The sequence below is a fragment of the Danio rerio genome, chromosome 24, assembly GCF_049306965.1.
Source record: "Danio rerio strain Tuebingen ecotype United States chromosome 24, GRCz12tu, whole genome shotgun sequence".
In the NCBI taxonomy this organism is placed as follows: Eukaryota; Metazoa; Chordata; class Actinopteri; order Cypriniformes; family Danionidae; genus Danio; species Danio rerio.
The window spans coordinates 14,805,557-14,822,648 of record NC_133199.1 but is presented as its reverse complement, the minus strand read 5'-3'; the positions used below and the strand labels follow the sequence as shown (position 1 = coordinate 14,822,648).

Sequence of the window (17,092 nt, the reverse complement as noted above, 5' to 3'; positions counted from 1 at the left end):
TTCGTCGATGAATAAGAATTTGTAACCAATTTTGTGCCTGGCTAGCACTGCCTATAGGCACTTCTGTTAAGGTAAACAAATTGATTTTTTTTTTCAAACACAAAATTTTTACAGTCTGTTAAAGCTGCTACAATTTCCTACGTTCCATATACAGAGCAACAATAATAATAATTTAATGGGATAGTTCACCCACAAAAGAAAATTCTGCCATCATTTGCTCATCCTTTATTCTTACTATGGAAGTCGATGGGTCCCAGCTACCAGCATTCTTCAAAATATCTTATTTGGTGTTCAACAGAACAAAGAAACTCATAAAGGTTAAAAATCCCATGAGAAAGAAAAATTAATAAGGTCAGTTTTATTTTTGTGGCGTAGCACAGTGGGTCAGTGGTTAGCACTGTCACCTCACAGCAAGAAGTTCACTGATTTGAATTTCAGCTGGGCCAGTTGGCATTCTGTGTGGAGTTTGCATGTTCTCCATGTGTTCGCATGAATATCCTCCATGTGCTCTGGTTTCCCCCACAGTTTAAAGACATGCAGTACAGGTGAATTGGATTAACTAAATTGGCATCTAAAAAAATACATAAAACTCAACTGTTTAACACTAGGGCATCACGGTTGCACAGTTGGTAGCAAGATTGCCTTACAGCAAGAAAGTCACCGGTTTGAGCCTCAGCTGGGTCAGTTGGCGTTTCTGTGTGGAGTTTGCATGTTCTCCCGGTGTTAGCATGGGTTTCCCCCATAGTCCAAAGACATGTTGTTTAGGTGAATTGGGTAAGCTAAACTGTCTGTAGTGTATGTGTGTGAATGAGAGTATGGATGTTTCCCAGTGATGGGTTGCAGCTGAAAGGGCATCTGTTGCATAAAACTTATGCTGGATAAGTTGGCGATTCATTCCACTGTAGCAACCCCAGATTAATAAAGAGACTAAGCCAAAAAGAAAATGAATAAATGAATGTTTAATTCTAGGGAAGTTGTAAAATGAGCCTATTTTTTAATAGTTAATAAAGATATAAAAATTCTGTTACTTAATCAACCCCAGGCTGAAATAGAAGATATTTTGGACTCCGCTGACTCTTAATATATGCTGCTGAACCAAAATATCTTCCTTTGTTTCACAAAATAAAAAATATAAAAACATGTTGGTGCATAAACGATGACAGACATTTATTTTTGGATGAACAATCCCATCCATAATCACTAGCAAGATGAAATGCTGACTCACATCGTGTGTAAGTGCTTGCAAATTCTCAGAAATTTAATTTCAGAGCCCTGAACATCTGAACAGCTCATAAGATGTTGCTTAAACATTTCTGCTTGTATGCCAGTACATTGTTTTTACCCGTCAACTGACTTTCATGTGCATTGTGGCAGTTTTTGAGATTAGAGTTTTAAATGCTGCACAAATTAATGATGAAGGCAAATGTGGGGGGCTCAGAGTCGGTACTGTTAAACTCTTTCTTCTCCAACACCAGGCAAACAACTGCTTATTTATCTGTAGCATATCATCATATGACTATAGGGATTTGGGTCTGTGTGACTGTGCTCATGTCTAAATGGTAAAATGAACTCTAACAGCTGATGGACTGTGAACAAGCATGTTTTTCATCACATGATCATTTCTTATATATCGTCATGGCAAGTGTGTGGTTTTATTTTTTTCTGTTTGAAAGCGAGGTTTCTGAATATGAATGTGTCATCCATGTGTCATAGCCTGTTCCTCCATGCGTAATGGCTACATTGTATTTCTTCCTCTCACATCTTCTGCCTATTTTCTGTTTTCCGTTTGTTTAAATGATGTTATCTTGTATTTCAATGTCCGTAGACACCTTTAAGCTGCAGACTGTTTCTGCACATATCAGCATCTTTGAATGCATGTAGTAGTCTGTACAAATTATGTGATCACAAAACACTTTGTCATGGTACATGTATGTCAACATCTCTGTAAAATAAACCGCATTGTCCATGTGAAGTCTACTAGCATATGCAGGATAACAAATAAATGTGTAAATAACTCACTTGTGTTCTGCACTTTCCATCTCCTGTCTTTATTCAAGCATTTTCTGTTCTTCACAAACAACACCTTAACAATATTAAAACATTACTTAATCAAAAGCACATTTCAGTGATTTGATCATGCAAGACTGGGCTTAAATATTAGCTTTGCTATCACAGAAATAAATGCACTTTTATGTATTTATAAAAGCAGTCGTGTAAATTGTGATAACATTTCAAAAATCGAACTTTTAAATAATAACATACCTTCAAAATGTCTCTGTCCTTACTCTTTGGTGTATTTTCTGTAGTATGCAGAGACAAAAATAAGCATGTTTATATGAATGACATGCAGTATAATCAATCATAAAATCTTGTTTAAAAATTTTGTCCTTTCAAAATGTATAGAAAATAGCGACATGACAAGCTAGCTTGTTACCATATTAATATTTACAATAATTCATTATTGTATATAATTTCTTACTAAATTAGAAGTTTTAGGGAAGAAAGGGGTCAAAGTGTAGAAATATCAGACACTATTTACTGGTGTCATTATTAAAAACAAATAAATATATATTTTTAAAAAGCATGCATGTTCTAAACATTATTACTGTGGAGTTGCATTGAACAGGCCTTTATTTAAATGTATAAATTGAAATATAAATTAAATATTAATATAAGTTAGATTAATATAATATAAATTAATTTAACTATGAATTAATATATTAACATAAATTGAAATGGAATCATTATTTATAAGAGTGAAATCCACAGTAAGCATTTCTGCTTTGTTTTTTAATATTTTTATGCGTAAATTCCATCTTTAAGATTGAACAATTGTGACACCTAGTGTTGGTTTTTTGCTACACTGACTGTTTTTTTTTTTTTTTTATAAGAATAGGAAAATAAAAATAAAAATCAATCAAGTATAAATACTTACAAGTAAACGTAGTAACCAAAGAAGTTTAGAGAACAAAAATGCAAAAGTACAAAAAAAAATTAGAATAATTTATTTAAACTAAAAAACAAATTAAAAAAACAATAAAACATTATGAAAAAGGAAGTAAATTTATTAACTAAATATTTATTTATTTAAATAATTTACAACCAATATATATGAATAAATACAAATTAGGTAATTAAATAAATAAATACAAAAAATAATACAATATAATAATACAAAATATTATAATAGTACAAAAAAGCGGTATTAGACACTATATATATAATATATAGTGCCATATATATACACAGCCATATATATATATATATATATATATATATATATATATATATATATATATATATATATATATATATATATATATATATATATATATACACACACACACACACACACACACACACACATATATATATATATATATATATATATTTTTTTTTTTTTTTTTTTTTTTTTTTTTTTTTTAATGATATAAATTTGGGTCTTTATACAATAAACCAGTGTTTCTCAACCACGTTCCAGGAAGGCAACCAACACTGCATGTCAATTGTCTGTCACACCCATTACAGGTTTTTCAGTCCCTGTTAATGAGCTGATGATCAAAATCAGGTGTGTTTGGTTAAGAAGACATGAAAAATGTGCAGAGCTGGTGATCCTCCAGAAACGTGGTTGAGAAACACTGCAAATAAACTGTATAATATTTTTATCATCTTTGGGGGTCCATGCTATCTAAAAGACTTAAAACCCCTTAATTAGAATTTGTATATAATAGGAGGCCACATGTCATTCAACATGTTATGCCATAAGTCTTAAACTCATTTCCTGGAGGGCCACAGAACTGCACAGTTTTGCTCCAATCCTAATCCAACACAGCTGATCAAACTAATCAAGGTGTTGAAAACGACTAAGCAGGTGTGATTTAGAGGTGGTTGCAGCTATAATCTGCAGAGCTGTGGCCCTCCAGGAATAAAGTTTGAGACCTATGTGTTTTGCACATGTTGAGTTCTTTAACTAAAAATATTCATAATGCTAGATTAAAGATATGCATTAATTATAGACTGATTTATTTGCACAAGGAACAGATACAGACATAAAAAGATCCATAAAAAGAGCTTAATATTTTATTTGTAGATACAATTTAGGCATTAATTTGATTACAATACAGCAAAAAACGGTAATAATGTGATAATTTTTGTCCCTGAGCAAGTCACAAACTTTGTGTTGTGGCTTATCAGTTGTGTGCACTTGCTTGGTCCTTTGTTGTGTTAAACAGTAAAGCATGTCCTGCTGAATTCAATTACAGCATAACAGACAGGTATTAAATTGCTGTTATACCGCAACCCCTGTGTGAAGACCGACGAGTGTAAAGACCTACGACTCTACCTGTTCAAATCCACTGAGCAAGGACAACTTGTTCTCTACTGTTTCAGTTTTTATGACCTATTAAATCTTTACAAGCAGGAACCCCAACACAATACAGGCAGCCCAATCCTTTGCATTTTGCCTGCACTAATACACTATTTTCATTCTTCATTGGTGTCAGGAATTGTTAGTCTGCGGTAACAAAGCAAACTTCAGTACATCTAATACAAGCCCTTAAATTATCAATCTAATGGTGCAGAACAAAACCTGGATAAAATAAGAAAACTCTGCCGCACCCTCTACTATTTTAAGAGGCTGCCCTGTTTATGGTCATTTAGGCTTACACTCTAAAAAATGTTGATTTATCTATTTAAACCAATGGCTGAGTTAAAAATATTTGGTGTTTTGTCGGGTTATTTTTTTTAACCTTTATTGTGTTATTTATTAATAACTCAAAGTTATTTTTAACCTTCAGTGGGTTATTTATTCAATAACTCAACCAGTTGGGTTAAAAATGTTGAATTTTAACAGTCAACAGATTTAACTGGCTCAAAACGCAGTATTTTTGTGTGTACATGAAGTTTTTCCATTATAAAGTTTATTTAAGCTCTAACAATATTGTTTAATCAAATTACCTCTGTGTCATGTGTTTTATGTCCATTTCACCAGCACTCATAGCCAATCTATATTAAATTGATAAAAAAAATCATTTTAAAAGTGTCTGGTACTTAAAATGCAAAGGATATAAAGTATTTTCAATATTTTTTAAAACTTTATGTTATTTATTTACACAATACACAGCCATAATTATAACATTTATAGTACTAGTAATAGTATCAATAGTAATACCAGATTGGAAAATAATTACACTTATTAAAAAAAAAAAAAAAAAAACAATACATTGGGTTAAAATAACCCACAGTTGGGAAGGTGCTATAATAACCAATAGTTGGGTTATATGTTGGGGTATTTTTAACCCAAGTATTTTAACTGAGTATATTAAAGACTGGCCTAGATCCATAGATTTTCCTGTCGACCCTCAATACAAAGGGCACCTCATGTACTACACTCCAGTGGTTCAAGTCTGGATATCTTGGAGGGGTGAAGTGTCTAAGTAGCAACATTTTGCTACTGAGGTGCCTTAGACTCAGTTCTTGGACCACTACTCTTCTCTACATGGCATCAATACAAACTCTCTTTCAAGATCATGCCTCTTCACACCGCTGCTATGCTGATGACCCTCAAATTTGCCTCTCATTTCAACCAGATGATCAGGGCCCAGTTTTTCAAAAACATTAATCTGGATCAAATTGGTTAAGATTTGGAAATTCCATGTTTGGCTATCCAGAATTAACTGATTTATCTTACTTTTATGGTTTTTAAAGGAACATTGGGTTAGATCAATGTGATCCAAATCCTGTTTAACAAATGCTTAAATGGAACAAACAGTGTAGCCTACTGGTTTAGCAAAGAACAACAGGTACGCAAAATACCAGTGGCCACAAACATTCATTCATTTATTCATTTCTTTTTCGGCTTAGTCCCTTTATTACTCTGGGGTCGCAACAGTGGAATGAACCACAAACTTATCCAACATATGTTTTACGCAGCGGATGCCCTTCCAGCTGCAACCCAACACTGGGAAATGACCGCAAACAGCCATTGTTTATTTTAATGTTGAGAAACAGAAACACTGCAATCAACAAACACTTTACATTTTTAGTTTGTTCTAATACAATACTGCTTTGATCATATTTTGTTGTTACATTACATGTGACATGCTTCATATAGGCTTTAAATATTAAGGAATTTATATATCATCAGTAACCATTAAGTTATTGATCACTCACTTAAAAAATAAAACGTTTTATTTTATTTGCTTCAAGAAAATCCCAACTAAATCCACTTTTCTGATGGCATCTGGATAATCCTGTTTTTTGGATCAAATATATCCCAATCTAAGTTCAAAGTTTTGAAAAATCCAGAGGGCAGGTTTGAGCCAAATCAAACATAAGACTGGATTACATGGTCTGATCTTAATTCAGAATTACTCTGTTACTTTTGAAAAACCCATTTCCACGATGTGATCCAATCCGTAATCCAAAATGGATTACTTTTGAAAACCTGGGCCCTGAAGATAGCTGCTCACCTATCTGTTTGATGGGCATTTCTAGCTGGATGAAAGACAAACATCTTAGACTCAAACCTACCATGACAAAACTGCTTGGAAATTGAAAAGTGAAGTGAAAGTGACGTGGCCAGGTTTGGTGACCCATACCTGGAATTCGTGCTTGCATTTAAGCCATTAAAATACACACATATCATGAACATGCTCCCAGAGCAGATGGCAGTTCCAGGGGGCATTTGGGAGTCCAATGAAGGCCTTCTTTGCCAGGAGCCTTAAAAATGTGATTGATAATCCACTGAACTTTACAGACTACAGATAGAACTACACGGTAATGTAGAATTGCCCTAAAGCATGCTAGTTCTCACTCACGCTCTTGTTTTGTTCAACTACTAAAATACCCTTTTACCCAAATTTCCAATCAGCACTATCAAATATCTTCAACTGATCCTAAAAGCAGCTTAAATATTGGACTTTAATTAGATGAAAATAGCTCGTCCCACCTATGTTCATAAATTAGGTTAAAAAAAACTCACATTAAAGCTCAATTTCAAAAGAATTACTCTAGTCTTCAGTGTCACGTGATCTGCCAGAAAGTTTTTGTATCTGATTTGCTGCTCCAGAAACATTTCCCTTTATTCTCAATTTTGAATAGTTTGTTTGTTTGTTTGTTTGTTTAGTTTTATCAAATGCATCAAACATACAAAATACAGCAGGGACATTTATAGCTAAATATTTTTTAACAAAATGATGGTATTAGAACATTCTAATAATAAAGAATCTTGAAAAATAAAATGTAGGCTATGCTTTCCACAAAAACCTGAAGGAAATCAATGTTGTAAACAGTAATGCTGCACATTATTAGAATGATTTCAGAAGGACTGTGTTTTTATATACTCACAGAGAATAAAATATATCTATTTACATATTTATTTGTTTATTTATTGTCAAATTGACAAACTAATAGGAGCAAAAAAAAAGTCTTTCAAAAATATTTGACTAGTAGGCTAACATTACTATCATTTAATGTTGATCATATCATACCGATTTCAGTACCTTTATCAACCAGGAAATGCAATTTTAAACTAAAACAAACCACAGCACAAAATCCAACATACTTTGCTAACGTGATAAGCTAAGTTACTTACAAAGGTGAGTGCTACTTTTCACACCAAATGAAGTTGTTTTTTCTCATGTTGGACGTTAGTAGGACAGTAGGACTACTCGGAGAAAATATTGAAATTAAGTATAAAATTCACCTTAGTGTTAACCTTACAGGTACTGCACAATAATGTGCTAATTTTATCAAGCAAGCAACGTTACTTTCTGTGCGATAGGAGTTGTGTCCTCCGCGCCAATAGATGGCGCTGTGCCCACGGTTTATAATAAACAAACAGATGGCGGGAACGTTCGGTTGTGGTTTCATAATCATAAACCTGAAGATGGAGTCGGAGTCACATGAGATTACGAGTACTAGTGATAAAACAACTTCACAAGAAGTTAATAACGTTGTTCAGTCATGGATTATTGACTATTATTTTGCAACATTATGTCGGCTTTTTAGAGAAAGGTCTTCGGTGGAGTTTCGAAAAGAACTGAAGTTATTTGAAGGTAACGTAATGAGTTTACATGCTAACCTGTTTTGATGTGAAGTTAAACATCAAGCGGTAACTTTGCTTACATTTTGACTTCCGCTTGGTGTAACACCCTTGTAATGTTTTGTTTTTTATTTTGATGTGTTTAGGTTTAGTGGATGAGCTCGAATCACATTCCTCTCAGAGAACCGTCTGTTGCTTCCTAGCCAGAGTGATGGACGGGGAAAACCTGGGTAAGTTCATGTCAACACATAAGAAAATAACACAGGCTATGTGTCGGAAAATAATTTTTAGTTTTTAGTTTTAGTTTTCTTTGGAAGCACACTACTGGTCCTTGCTGTAATTTGCAATATTATATACAAGAATTTTACATTTTATTTTAGTTCAGTATTTACCAAGGTCCAGGATTTTTAAAATGTGTATTATGTTTGTTAATACTTTTTTGTCTGAAGCAGCTGAAACAGTAATAAAAACCGAGTTTAAGTGTAACACACACTATAATAATATAAATGTATATTATAATAAGTATATAATTTATTAGTATATAACTTTAACATATTCACATAAAGAAATTAAATTTAGTAAGTAAACTTAAACTAGTTCTACTTCTATACATAAATAAACGTTTAAAGCTCTTCTACTTCGATTACCATCACACCATAACATATTGTTAAAATGTAACTAATCAAAACAAAAACAAGATAACGGTTGCATTTACTATAAATTACATGTATTATTACCATAAAAACTTAATGACTTTAAAGTGAAACTGAAACAAACACACTGAATATTATGAATTGATATATAGTACATTTATTCAGTAATTGCAAAGAAGCGCAATAACAGCAGTTGCATCAGTTTGTTTTATTCAAATCAAATCACATTTGAACAATCAGGTAAACATATAACAATATTCAAAATATTGTGATAATGAACAATGTGCAATATTGATATTGTAGGCACTTTGAAATACAGTAAATAATTAATAAATAAGAATTTATTATTTAAACTTTTAAACCTTCCCTTTTTAGAATTCAGATTGTTGTATTTGCAGTAATAGTTAATCACAGCACCATATGCTTGAAGACTTAATAGTTATAAAATATGAACACATTCACATTAATCTGCCCCACAACATTGAAGGTTCTGTGATTTATTTATATAGGCCTTTTTTAACGTGCCATTTATTAACATGTTGGTATTTTGCCTTGTAGCATTTTGAGTCTAAGAAAAGTGCATTATAAATAAAATGTATTATTATTATTACTATTCATTTAGTCAGTGCAATAAAAAGTACAAAAACATGTATTAATCTTAGCAGATATGGGTTCTTTGGGTAATAATGCATTAAAACAGCCATAATTCGTGGGTTTTATTATTAATAGCTAATATAATACAGTTGTATTATTTTATTAATTAACATAAATTTACTATGGCTTTTTCAAAATGTTGATGTTATTGCATTAATTAATGTTTACTAATGAGAATTTATTGTAAAGTGTTACATGTTGTACTATATCATCCTTCTGCAATTCAGTTGTCAATTTAATTCCAAACATGTAAAGCAATACACAAAGTATTTTTGTTAGTATACCTCTTAAAGTAATCTTTCCACAGCTTAACTCAATATATGATGAAATACAGATATATGATAAAAGCTTCAGCAACTAGTCACAACAAGAAAATTTAATACCAACAAAAGCCTGCTGTCAGGTGACCCATCAGGGCAGAAGCTTATTGTGAGTTGCGTTGTGGATTTCAGATGTCCGTTATGATCACGTTGCTCGAATCACCCCCTTGATGTCAGCTGTCCCAGTTTGGGAGTCATTAAAGGACTTTTCTGATCCTACTTTACATGGAAAGATTCAGACGCTACTGATGGTTCAGGTATTTGTTTGAGAGTGATGGATGATTCACTTGTGTAGAATTTAAATGAGGTAAAGTCAAGAAACTGCTTTCCTTGTATGTCCAAGAGTGTCTCTGTGTGTGTCAAGAAAGGATATGACAAATTGGCCAAAGAAACCTTGCAGTGGCTGGAAGAACAGACAGATGTACCAGAGGTGGGTATTTCACGTCACCGTTTAAAATACTTTTTTCAAGCATCGTAGAACCCTGTGATTTATTTAATGCAGAAAACTCAGACAGAATCGATGAATCCAGTCATAAAGATGAAATTTACTGTTAATGTCGCAGAATTTGTCAATTTGTTCTGGATGAATAAATCAAAAGTACTGCTGTACACTTAATCAGACTGAGTAATAAAATGCAAAGAAATAAGTCTGTCAATATATAGTGCAGTTTCATTAATTCTATGCATTCTCAAGCACATATTCTGCTTGTGGTGTTTTTATGGTCTGATGAACTTCATCTGCTGCTCTGGGAGTTTACTTTATGATGATTTTTACTGTTTTAATTTGAGAGAAACTGTTGTTATGTCAAGTAGACACACAATCAGACGTCTTCATGACAACCTCGCAAAATTAACCATTAAATTGTTACATAGGCATTTTATTGTTGTACAGTAGAATATACAGTTTAAGTCAGAATTATTAGCTCCCGTTTATTTTTTTTCCTTAATGTCTGTTTAACGGTGAATATTTTTTCAACACCGCTCTAAACAATATTTTTTTAATAACTCATTTCTAATAACTGATTTATTTTGTCTTTGTCATGATGATAGTGAATAATATTTGACTATATATTTTTCAAGACACTTTTATACAGCTTAAAGTGACACTTAAAGGCTTAACTTGGTTAACAAGGCAGGTTTGGGTAATTAGGCACGTTATTGTGTAATGATGGTTTGTTCTGTAGACTTATCGAAAAAAATATATAGCTAAAGGGGCTAGTAATTTTGACCTTTTTTTATTTTATTTTCTTATTAAAGTTTTTTTTATTAAAATTTTATTCTTGCTGAAATAAAAAAATATATATATAATCTGACATACTGTGAAAATGTCCATGCTCTGTTTCACATTATTTGGGAAATATTTAAAGAAGAAAAAAAAAATCAAAGTGGGGCTAATAATTCTGACTTTAACTGTATATGTCGAAAAATATTAAAATTTAAATATTAAGTGGTGGACTTTATTGAGATTAATTAATACAAAAAGAAAATTGTAAAATGTTAAATTGTATAAGTTTTATAATTTTAAAACAATAATCACACGGTTTTGTTGGTGTTTTAATTTGAACAAGAGTATAAACGGTATCCGTGAGGTCTTAACTCTAAAAACGTCTTAAATTTCAAAATCTAAATCTTAAATTCAATAAGTTTTTAAGTCTTTCCATTCACTGAAATATTGAGTTATAGGTATTAAATCATTTTAAACAGGTCTTAATTTTTCTATGTCCAGGTAAAGCTACCCTATCGAGCCCAATCACTTATAATTCATCTCAACTTTTTTATATTTAAGTTATTTATTGCAAAGAGAACAGCTGTTACACATTTTTACTGCAAATTCTGCTAAATAAATTCCCTAATTGGGGAAAGAAGCATTAAGTCCCCTTAAACAATCTTACATTAATACAAAAACAATTTACAGAAGTAGCTGGCTCATTAGAAAAAACCTTTAATGTTTGGCTCTGTGTAAGTCTTAAAAGGGTCTTAAATTTGACTTGAAGAAACCTGCAGAAACCCAGATAATGGTTTTATTTAATGAGGTTAACTATTAGAATGTAAAATTTATAAAATGTAATAATTTCAGTTAATTAGTCTAATTTAATTTAATAATAATGGTCCACATAATTTAAAATAGAATTTTTTTTAAAATAAATTAAACAAAAATAGTTGGGCCCTACAAATATGTTTTAATTTTTTGGGAATCTGACATTTTAATAGTATACACAAAATTAAATGTCTTCATGACAACCTCACAAAATTAAACTTATTGTTGTACAGTAGAATGTTCATCTCATAGTACAATGATTTAAAAATATGTAAAATCTAAAAAGAATAATCACACAGTTTAAATGTAACAAAATTAAATAGGGGTTTTATTGAGGATAATTATTAGTAATTAAATTGTTAAATTGTGTAAGTGTCATGATTTCAGTTGAGTAAAATCAAATCTAACAATTTAAATAATCCAGACAAATTAAAATGGAATAAAATGTGTTTTTGATCAAATTAAACAAAAATAGTATGGCCCTATAAAATGTGTGTTCATTTTTCTGGGCTCTATTTTAAAAGTAAATAATAAATTCAAGTAATCAAAAAAAGCATGTCCAATTTATTGAAATCAGGAAAAAAATTAAATTTAACAGCATTTTTTTTTTAGGTTTAGCAGAATGAACGATAAAAACCTAACGTTCTACCTATTTATTTATTAATATTTTTTTTTTTTGAACTGGATTTATTTAAATGATGGGGGTATGCAACTGATTTCATAGGGCCCGAATGATGCTGCATTAACCTATATTTTGTCCCCATCTTAACAGAAGCTACAACGAAAGCTTGCCACCATTGTGAACAAGAAGGATGCATATGATCAGATCCTGATGAACTTCAGTTTTGATAAGCTAATGGAGACCATCGACACATTCCTTGAAGCTTTCAACCAGCAATATGCCTCCGTTTTCTTACTCGAAGTATGAGGCCCATTTATTTTACATATAAAAATTCTGATATACTTCATGATAAACTTGTTTTGCTACATCGTGGTAAAGACGCTCACATCGCTAATGGGCTTCATTGACTGTGGTTTCAGTGTGGTTACAGTACATACTGGGAATCTGCCTAATGATGTCTTTGAGTTGTGTTTTTTTTTTTTCTGGGGGTATTAAAATGCGGCAATTAGCTTTACCTTCAATTCTCAGTATCCACCAAAGAGAAGCCGAGATGTTGAGCAGCACTGAACATGCAGTCATGTTGCTGCTATTTGTTTGTTTTTTGTTTTGTATTACTAGAAGCGTGGTTAAGTGAATCATATTTTTTGTGTGTGTTTGTTTAGGCAGCATCAAAAGTTGTTCAAGCTCGTCATGAGAGATCTGAACTGGAGGAAACTGAAGAGACACCACCCAGCCTACAGTCAGACAAATCAGAATCAGAGTAAAGTCATCTCATCTACTAAATCTTTAACCGCAGTTGATTGTGATTACCGTCTTTTCTGGGGGTGGGGGGGGTCAACAGTACATCTTGAAGAGTACAAAAATAAGGATGCAGATATTCATTGGCTGATATTGGATTCATTTAAAGCTATTGGCATATCAGCAACAATATGAAAAACGCAGAAACCAATACTTGCACATATTTTGAATACTTTAACGTTTCTCTCAGAGCAAATCATACAAAACTAAGTTTAATTCATACAAAGTATCAGCTTTGAGTATGATATGTACAAAAATGTCAGATGTGCTATATGCTCAAGACCCTTGGTTACTTGGATTGCACTGTGTTTCTAGAGCACCGTAATGCATAATTTACATATATCATCAACACCTGCTTTAAGTTTATTATATGTCTAAAAATCTCAATGTTGTTAAAAGAAATATTTTGAACAGCAAAAATCACATTATAGTCATATTGTAGTTTTTTTTTTTTTATCTGGTACTTTTCTTAAAATTTTGTAGGGTGTTCATGTTGTCTTCAACTGTCTTAAATTTGAAAAACAAATTTTAGTCCTTAATTCTTTCATTTACTGAACTATTGTGTTGTCGGACTTGAACAGATTTTCATTTTCATTTGTCTATGTAAAGCTATTTAATTGGGACAACATCCACCATCACCAACCATGTATCTGAATAAAACTTTTAACAAAAACGTTATTTATTATTAACTGTATTTACCACTATTGTTTAATTATCTACCTTTATAAATACATTTGTTTAAAAGTTCTCCATGTATATATAGCTACCTGCTATGCAAACTGACCTGGTCAGACATTTAGGCCCAATCCTAATTCTATTTTTGTACCCCTACCCAATTCCCCTTTCCCTTGGCCCTTGAAACAGTGTAAAGGGGAAGGGCTTCAAAATTTACTCTTAAGAAATAGGACAGTACTACAGCACCTGGACACATCATCATATGTCATCGCGATCTCTTGCTTCATATTAGATCAGACAATCGCGACTGCTGAGTTATTCCAGTCGTGTTATTTTTTAAGATTTATTTTCAGGAAATCAATGAAGATAATGATATAATCATAATGATATATTGGGGCAATAAGATTGCAACCTTACTGTGCATTTACACCAAGGCTATATTTATCTATATAAACACAAAAAACAACAGTATAACAGGAAGTGTAAAAAGCTCATTCTCAGCCACTATACTTTTCTGACAGGGTATTCCACTGTCAGAATGTTGTGGGACTGCTATACAAGAGTTATTATTATTGATTATAGATAGCAGTTTTTATTTTAGAGCTTGTTTTTTTTTTTTTTTTTTTTGTACAAGTACAAAAAACACAAACTCTGTTATGAATGTTTTAAAACCTATGCTTGTTTATTGTAGAAATTAGTAATATTGACTAAACATACTCATTTGTGGATCTCCTGACTTTTGGGTGCAGCTATGCTGCCGTTGTGGCTGGTGTATTCTAGGTCATTTTCTTACCTCTTGGTTTCGAGTGTGGTCCTAAATCTTCGTTCGAAGAGGTATCTACCCCTTCCCCTTAGCCCTACACCTTCAAGCTAAAGAAAATCGGGACACCCTATCACTTCACGTGAACGCGCAAAACAAGTCGTTAGGGAAAGGGCTAAGGGGTAGAATTGGGATTGGGCCTTAGTTCATTATAGTTTTTAAAACTTGTAATTTTTTTACAATGTTTCATTGAAAACACGTGTGTATGCAACTAGAGTTTGCTTGTTTTGGCTCATTGTTTAAAACATGTGGCATAAGAAATAACTAAAATTAGATTTTGTTTTTTGGTGTGGCAAATAACAATCTTTTACATTTACCCCTAACCAGGCAATTAGAAAAAAGACTTGGCGTTTAGCCCTGTATAAGTCTGAAAAATAAATCATAAGGGCTTTAAATTTTGAAGAGCACCTATTTTACACCTTTTTTCAAGATTTAAAACGAGTCTTTTGTGTCTCCAGAATGTGTCTCTAAAGTTTAAGCTCAAAACACCCATCCCATTATTTATTATACCTTTTTAGAATATTGGAATTTTTAGCTCTGAACACAATGTAGCTTTTTTTTGTTGCCTGTGCCTTTGTTTGTTCTCCCCGCCCACTGTTCCCATGTGTTTCTGTCTCCGGCTGCGTCAGATAAACAGCATAGTGATAGACATGTAGGAAGCGTAACCTTTGTGAGAAATACTACAGTAAGAACTTTCCCAATGATTATTCAATGCGTTTGATTTTTTTATTTTTAGTTGCTTTGCGTACGTCCTGTTGATATGGTTATACGAGTTACTACGTAGACATTAATTAATACACCGCTGTCAATTAATTCAGTGGGCGGGGAAACCACACTCCACACTACTACGTCTCGGGGACTCAAAATGGGAGGTATTTGGATCCTAATTTAACATCAGGGAATTTAAAAAGAGAGACTCATTGTGTTTATATCACTCCAGTATGACTGTATGATATGTCACACTTTGTATTTTTATTCTGAATTAATGGAAATATTGACAAAATTGGTTATTTAAAGACATAAATAAAATGGTGAGAAATATTCTAAATGGGTGGTTTAGATCCCTCACTCTGCAATTTAGTGACATTTAAAACAAAAAGGGAATGAAAAACTAAACAAATTATAGTGCATTTCGCTATAAACAGCATTTATCAATCTGACAAGGCACATTTCAGATGATAAATGACATTTCATTCTAGTCACTTATGAATGTAATAGCCCTTTTTAATTATTGAACATCTTTATTTATAGATATGATTAAGGTTTTATTTATAAATATTATGTGCACTTGAGCTAATGATGTCTTTATTTTCTGCTTTTGTTTCCATACAGAAATGAGGAACATGAGGATCCACTTGTGGTAAATATCAGGTGAGGTCTTAAAGTGGTTTCTGCACCAGAATAAACTTCCAAATGTATGAATATTAAGAGTCACTGTAATGACTCACTTTTAATTATGATTAGTGAAACTCTCCTCTCCTATATTTAAAGACTTTATTCCATTACTTTCATTATAATTGCTTTAATAACTGAAGTGATTCTGTTATGCAGACCCAAAAGAAGACTTCTTCCAAAACAAAATGATCCATGGAAGCCAGAAACTGCAAAGAAAGCTCACGCCACACTCAAGAGAACCTCTATTTGCAGTAAGTTAACTCCAGTAAGGGAGTGCTTTCCCTGGTTGAACTTTTAATTTTTAGTATTGATCCTTTGAGTCTATTTCCCAATAAGTGATTATTTTATTCTCAATTCAAGTGATGCAAATTATGCTTTATTAGCAAATTATTCATATCATTTTTTAATTTGAAACTTGGTTAGTGGTTTCCATGTCTAATAAACAATGCGTACTATACACAGTTCTTTAGAGAGTCCCTACCTTCCATGTAGTGTGTCATTTTGCTGTTTTAAAATGTGAAAGTGTATCAAATCTCAAGAAAGAATCAGTTGAATCTCAACTGCTTAAATTAGTCAACAGCAATTCCAGTTTCACTTTCATAACTGGTCTGCATAGTCTAAATAAACCCTTTATTTATTTATGGAGCTTATTTTGGTCCCCTTATATGTGTAATATGGTTAATTTAGTTATTTAAAATAGTTCACAAACAAGCAGATGAAGCCATTGGAATTGTTTTTGCTCTAGATTTCAGGTCTTATTCACTTTCATTGATATTGAGATGTTAAAAACAGCTTGTTATTCTGCTTCGTGTGGCAAACTGATATTTTATCATTATATTATTTTTTTATGTATCGTCATAAACCCACTTGTTTGTCAAGCAAGTAGTTTGATTGCTTTCTGTTGTTTATTATTCCTAGTCATTTGTCTCAGGAAAATGAATTATAAGTTTTAAAACAATCACAAACACGAGAGCACTTTCACATTGCAGATTAAGGTCAATACAAGCTTTACACTTTGTGAGTCAAGTGTGTAGTATTTAGCTATTTATTTAGCTTGACAAAAATAATTTTTT

The 17,092-nt window shown here is 32.0% G+C and overlaps 2 protein-coding genes across 7 annotated transcripts in view; one reads left to right on the top strand and one right to left on the bottom strand.

Moving 5' to 3' along the window:
• Positions 1 to 7,805, bottom strand: part of trpa1b (transient receptor potential cation channel, subfamily A, member 1b) — a 365,395-nt gene extending 357,590 nt beyond the window's left edge. For all 6 annotated transcript variants that reach the window (XR_012399109.1, XR_012399110.1, XR_012399112.1 and 3 more), the window contains exons 1-3: positions 7,595 to 7,805; positions 2,263 to 2,300; positions 2,020 to 2,083 (exon numbers count right to left, since the gene is read on the bottom strand). The gene's annotated coding sequence lies outside the window, so the exon portion shown is untranslated. The remainder of the gene's footprint in view (positions 1 to 2,019; positions 2,084 to 2,262; positions 2,301 to 7,594) is intronic.
• A 4-nt stretch (positions 7,806 to 7,809) lies between these two features.
• The window catches only part of terf1 (telomeric repeat binding factor (NIMA-interacting) 1), a 12,310-nt gene continuing 3,027 nt past the window's right edge, over positions 7,810 to 17,092 (top strand). The window contains exons 1-8 of the mRNA XM_690237.7: positions 7,810 to 8,057; positions 8,191 to 8,274; positions 9,804 to 9,928; positions 10,036 to 10,101; positions 12,482 to 12,631; positions 12,994 to 13,091; positions 15,957 to 15,995; positions 16,176 to 16,270. Coding sequence (XP_695329.7) covers positions 7,844 to 8,057; positions 8,191 to 8,274; positions 9,804 to 9,928; positions 10,036 to 10,101; positions 12,482 to 12,631; positions 12,994 to 13,091; positions 15,957 to 15,995; positions 16,176 to 16,270 — 871 coding nt within the window. The 5' untranslated portion in view covers positions 7,810 to 7,843. The remainder of the gene's footprint in view (positions 8,058 to 8,190; positions 8,275 to 9,803; positions 9,929 to 10,035; positions 10,102 to 12,481; positions 12,632 to 12,993; positions 13,092 to 15,956; positions 15,996 to 16,175; positions 16,271 to 17,092) is intronic.